The sequence below is a fragment of the Tuber melanosporum genome, assembly GCF_000151645.1.
Source record: "Tuber melanosporum whole genome shotgun sequence assembly, scaffold_15, strain Mel28".
Classification (NCBI taxonomy): domain Eukaryota; kingdom Fungi; phylum Ascomycota; class Pezizomycetes; order Pezizales; family Tuberaceae; genus Tuber; species Tuber melanosporum.
In genome coordinates this window covers 804,486-810,565 of record NW_003298808.1, presented here as the reverse complement: position 1 = coordinate 810,565, position 6,080 = coordinate 804,486, and the positions used below count along the sequence as shown (strand labels likewise).

At 48.6% G+C, this 6,080-nt stretch overlaps 1 protein-coding gene; it reads left to right on the top strand.

Moving 5' to 3' along the window:
- The first annotated feature begins 273 nt into the window (after window positions 1-273).
- GSTUM_00004770001 (uncharacterized protein) lies at window positions 274-5,527 on the top strand. XM_002836545.2 has 5 exons: window positions 274-1,103; window positions 1,163-1,253; window positions 1,307-1,326; window positions 1,375-5,268; window positions 5,320-5,527. Exons 1-5 carry the CDS (start codon window positions 507-509, stop codon window positions 5,380-5,382), a joined length of 4,665 nt encoding a protein of 1,554 aa, XP_002836591.1. The 5' UTR covers window positions 274-506; the 3' UTR covers window positions 5,383-5,527.
- The last annotated feature ends 553 nt before the right edge of the window (window positions 5,528-6,080 follow it).

The window sequence follows — 6,080 nt, the reverse complement described above, 5'->3', positions numbered from 1 at the left end:
ATCTTGATTTTTTGTATGGTTGAATTCATTAAGTGTTGTGGTTGTGGTTGCCGGGCAGGGGTATAGTTATTAAACGGACACACTGTACAAGCATGAGTACAGTACGATACCATTCGACCTGAGATGACATGTTCATGTCGCAGTGTCCGTCGGATAACATAGTTCAGGAGCCGGCTTTAGTGATACCTCCCATCCACGTGACACAAAAGAATAAATTAGCCCCGCATCTTCGTCAAACAAAAATACCTCCACCTCGCCCCCTTCGCCGTTTCTACGATAGCGGCGAGCGGAAATCTTTGTACACACTGGGTCCCGACGCCTGAAAAAATTCTGCCTCAAGGGTAACTTAAGATACGGGTCCTTCCTCTAACAGTTGACGAAGAACATTTAAGCAAATCATTACCCGAACCTTTTGCCACCTTCGTTTCTAAACCCAGCTGGAATCAACTTTGGAAAAAAAGAAAAAAGAGAGAATTCCCTTCACCACAAAATAACAAACCGTAATAATGAGCGGCGATAACGGCTCCACTGTTACTACGGTGCAGATTCTTCGAAAGGATACTATTAAGGTCGGTTACGATCTTACGGACACTATCACGGTAGATCTACTACAGAACTTGATCTCGTCAACATATGTCCTGATAACCGACACAAACCTCGCACCTCTCTACCTTCCCGCCTTCGAATCCTCTTTCAATAAAAATGCACTCAAGTATTCCCCCGAAGCCCGTCTCCTCTCATACATCATCCCACCAGGCGAATACTCAAAGTCCCGCTCCACGAAAGCTGAGGTGGAGGACTGGATGCTCTCGGAGAAATGCACTCGTGACACAGTCGTCATTGCACTTGGAGGCGGCGTCATTGGGGACATGATCGGGTATGTCGCTGCAACATTCATGCGTGGGGTTAGATTTATTCAGGTGCCCACTACGCTATTGGCTATGGTGGATTCTTCGATTGGCGGGAAGATGGCGATTGATTCGCCCCATGGGAAGAATTTGATTGGAGCCTTTTGGCAGCCAGAGAGGATTTTCATCGATATGAAGTTCTTGGAGACTTTGCCGGAGAGGGAGTTTGTTAATGGGATGGCAGAGGTTGTTAAGGTGAGTTTGGGTTGGAACGGTGGGGATGTAGAGAGAGTAGTAGCTAATGGTGGTGATAGACAGCTGCTATCTGGGATGAAGCCGAGTTTGCTAGATTGGAACAGAGTTCCGGGTTGATACTCGAGACGGTTAGAGCTAAGAGCTCGGGGAGTGGTATGTTACCTATCAGCATGGCTTGGGTTGACTTCACTGACAGCTTCTAGATAAAGCTCAGATAGGGAACGTTCAGAATGTGTTCAAAGATGTCATCCTGGGCTCCGTACGTGTCAAGGCACATGTGGTATCAGCAGACGAGCGCGAGGGGGGGTTACGGAACTTACTCAACTTCGGTCACTCTATCGGGCATGCTATTGAAGCTATCCTATTTCCACAAATGCTTCACGGAGAGTGTGTGGCAATCGGAATGGTCAAAGAAGCTGAGCTCGCTCGACACTTGGGTGTCTGCAAACCTGGCGCTGTCGCGAGACTATCCAAGTGCTTGACCAGCTATGGCCTCCCGACCTCTCTCGAAGACAAGCGTGTCAAGAAGCTTACTGCCGGAAAGCACTGTGGGGTTGAGAGAATGCTCTCAATTATGGGTGTTGACAAGAAGAACGACGGGCGCAAGAAGAAAGTAGTCCTCCTTGCTGCAATTGGTAGAACATATGAAAAGAAGGCATCTGTTGTTGATGACGACTCCATTCGTGTTATTCTCTCCCCAAGTGTCATTGTCCATTCCCAGAGATCTGGTGTTCCAGAACTGGAAGTTACTCCTCCGGGATCGAAATCTATCTCCAATCGTGCGCTTGTCCTAGCGGCGTTGGGTTCTGGAACTTGTCATGTTAAGAATCTCCTCCACTCTGATGACACCGAGCATATGCTTACTGCCCTTCACAACTTGGGTGGAATCCAGTATTCTTGGGAAGAGGACGGTGACGTTCTCGTTGTGAATGGAAACGGTGGCAAGCTTCGAGCTTGTGGGGACGAGCTATATCTCGGCAATGCTGGAACTGCAGCGCGTTTTCTAACTTCCGTCGCTACCCTGGTGTCTCCTTCGGGTGAACATGATTCTATTGTTCTCACAGGGAATGCCCGTATGAAGCAGCGACCAATTGGATCCCTTGTCGATGCTCTTCGCTCAAACGGAAGTTCTGTTGAATATCTTGAGAGCCAAGGCAGTCTTCCGGTTCGTGTTCCTTCAACATCGGGACTTATGGGAGGAAGAATTGAGCTCGAAGCGAAGGTATCCTCTCAATATGTGTCATCAGTTTTGATATGCGCGCCATATGCTCGCGAACCAGTTACTTTGTCGCTTGTCGGCGGAAAGCCGATTTCTCAACTCTATATCGATATGACTATCGCCATGATGTCTTCTTTCGGAATTGATGTCACAAAGTCGACTGCTGAGGAGTATACTTATCACATCCCTCAAGGATCTTACAAGAATCCGGCAGTGTATGTCGTCGAGAGTGACGCTAGTTCTGCTACTTATCCTCTTGCTATCGCGGCTATCACTGGGAATACCGTTACTGTACCAAATATTGGTAGGAAGTCTCTCCAGGGAGATGCTCGCTTTGCTGTGGATGTTCTCAGGCCAATGGGGTGCACTGTTGAGCAGTCGGACTATTCTACTACAGTTCGAGGTCCACCAAAGGGCCAATTGAGACCCTTGCCCCATGTTGACATGGAGCCTATGACTGATGCTTTCTTGACTGCATCAGTTCTCGCGGCTGTCGCCAAGGGTGTGGAGAGGTCTTCTATAACCGGTATTGCCAATCAACGTGTGAAAGAATGTAATCGGATCGCCGCCATGGTTCACGAACTTGGGAAATTCGGTGTCACTGCCGGCGAGCTGGAAGATGGTATATGGATCCAAGGAATAGACTACAACTTATTGAAAACCCCCGAAGGAGTTCACTGTTATGACGATCATCGGGTTGCTATGAGTTTCTCAGTTATTTCACTCATTGCACCGAATCCAGTCATTCTCCAGGAGAGAAAATGCGTGGAGAAGACATGGCCTGGTTGGTGGGATGTACTGTCTACCTCTTTCAACGTTCACCTGGGTGGTGTCGAGCTTCTGGAGAATCCCCAAGTGATGGAAGTGAAGAAGGGCTCCAATCGCACGATCGTCATTATTGGCATGAGAGGTGCCGGTAAGACGACAATGGGCATCCGGGCGGCTAAGATCCTGAACCGCCCGGTTCTTGATTTGGATACCGTGCTTGAGCAGGAGCAGAAGAGCGCACTGCCAGAGATCATCAAAAAACATGGCTGGGATGGATTTCGGAAGCTGGAATTGGAACTTCTACAGAGACATCTTAAGGCCCACCCTGACAGTTATATTTTTGCCTGCGGAGGAGGTATTGTAGAGACGCCAGTTGCAAGGAATCTCCTGAAGCAGTACTGTTCTTCTGGAGGAATCGTCATCCATGTTCATCGTAATATCGAAAGGGTCATGGAGTTCCTTAGTATCGACAAAACTAGACCTGCATACGTGGAGGATATGGTTGGGGTTTGGAACCGTCGCAAGCCTTGGTATACTGAATGCAGCAATTACCAATACTACAGCCCGATTGTATCTGAGAGTGATCTGGCTATTGCACAGGCCGACTTTTCTAGATTCCTTGCAATCGTTACTGGCAACTCGGATTACCACGAGAGGCTTCTTAAGAAGACAAGATCTTTCTTTGTTTCGTTGACTTTTCCTAACTTGGAAGAAGTGACGGGTGCCATCAATTCTGTCACCATCGGCTCGGATGCAGTTGAGGTGAGGATAGACTTGCTAATTGATCCTACGGATTCAAATGGAGTGGCGACTCCGGCGTTTGTATCTGAGCAGCTTGCTGTCCTCAGGGGCAAAACTCAACTCCCGGTTGTTTTCACTATTAGGACTAAGAGTCAAGGCGGAAAGTTCCCCGATGAAGATCACCAACGGGCCCTGGAGCTCTACCTGGCTGGCATTAGGATGGGATTGGAGTATATTGATCTTGAGACTACCTGGCCTGTTGCACTGCTTGAGAAGGTTACTTCGGGCAAAGGTTATAGCAAGATTATCGCCTCACATCACGATCTTGGTGGAGATCTCTGCTGGAGGAATGCATCTTGGATTTCTAAATTCAACATGACCCTCAAATACGGGGATGTGATCAAGCTCATCGGCCAGGCGAAGAGCATACAAGACAACTACGATCTGGAGAACTTTAGGAAATATGCCGCCACCCACGAAACCCGCATGATAGCGCTAAACATGGGCGAAAAAGGCAAGCTCAGTAGAATCCTGAACACCTTCTTGACTCCCGTCACCCACCCGGCGCTCCCGTTCAAGGCGGCACCAGGCCAGTTATCGACAGTAGAGATCCACCAAGCCCTCTCCCTAATGGGCATGCTTGAAACTAAGAAGTTTTACATTTTCGGCACACCCCTCTCCCACTCCCGCAGCCCAGCGTTGCACAACACGTTATTTCAGTCCCTTGGCCTGCCACATACATACCACCTCTTCGAATCTGCTGACGTCTCTGCCACTAAAGAGATCATGAACACCGAGAACTTTGGAGGGGCATCCGTCACGATCCCGCATAAAATCTCTATAATCCCCCTTCTATCCTCTATTTCAGCCCATGCTCAAGCGATCGGCGCGGTAAACACCGTTATCCCGGTTACTACAGAAGACGGAACGCGCAGGCTTACAGGAGATAACTTTGACTGGGTCGGTATCCAAAACTCCCTCCGCATTGGCGGTGCCACCGAACCGGAGGGCCACTCTACGGCAACAGCGTTGGTAATCGGTGCTGGTGGGACCTCCCGTGCCGCGGTATACGCTTTACACATGATGGGGTATGGTAGGATATACGTTGTAAACCGCACTCCTGAGAATCTCAAGTCTCTAGTAGAGGCGTTCCCAAAAGAATACAATCTCATGGCTATAAATTCCCTCGCCGAAGCCAAGAGTGTGGAAGTCAAACCAATCACCGCGGTTTGTACGGTCCCAGCGGATAAGCCTATTGATGACGCGCTCAAGGTTATACTGTGGGAATTGCTGGCCGGTGGAGCATGCGCGGGGGTTCTAACGGAGATGGCCTATAAACCGACGGTTACTGAGGTTATGACCTTGGCGGAGGGAGCAGGGTGGAGGGTTGTTCCTGGGTTAGAGGGGTTGGTTGGACAAGGAGTTGCGCAGTTTGAGGTTTGTGTTCTTTTTCTTGACTGGTCTGGGTTGCGGCTAATAATTGGGCAGGTTTTCACAGGGGGGATTGTGCCAGAATATGGAGCTGCGAGGGCGGCGGTTCTTGGGGTGTAGGTGACATTGACTTTGAAAATGTGTACTGGTGTCATAGCGTTGGGTGGGGTGGGGTTCAATGAGATATTCGTTATATTATGGTAATACAGGCCACGGAGAAGATCGTAAGATTGTTCATATGGTAATTGAGAGTGATATCTGAGAACTTATCCTACGCCGTGAAAACAACAAGTCTTGTCGTAGGATATTCACTATCATATTCCGGGAGCTAGAATCGTAAGCACCTATAATCACACCTCCCAAAGTACCATTACCAATCTGATGGTAGCTTATTGCTACAGAGAAATTTAACCTGTCCCTTGTTCTACTCTGTTATTGGGGGTCAGCTCGTTTCCACTACACCCACGCCGCCCCTTCCATCCCCCATCCCACTGGCTCCTACTATCCAACTTTGTATGCTAGGCTATATAAAATAGTACTCAGGGGTGCGTGAAAATATATATACATTTTGTGGCGGAGTGCGGCACCATGTGGTCGAAGCACACACTAATGACGTTTTAGGAATGGAGATCGCTCGTCGTGAGCAACAATTCAGAAGCCATGAAGACAAGAGTAACACTCAGCGATTACCATAACAGCATTTATCGAAAAGAAACAATATAGGATGAGTGTCTTTGCACAGTGATACTTTGTAATCACTTAACTGAAAAGGATTCCCTACTCTAATTATGGCATACCTTGCAGATGATCCATCGGCG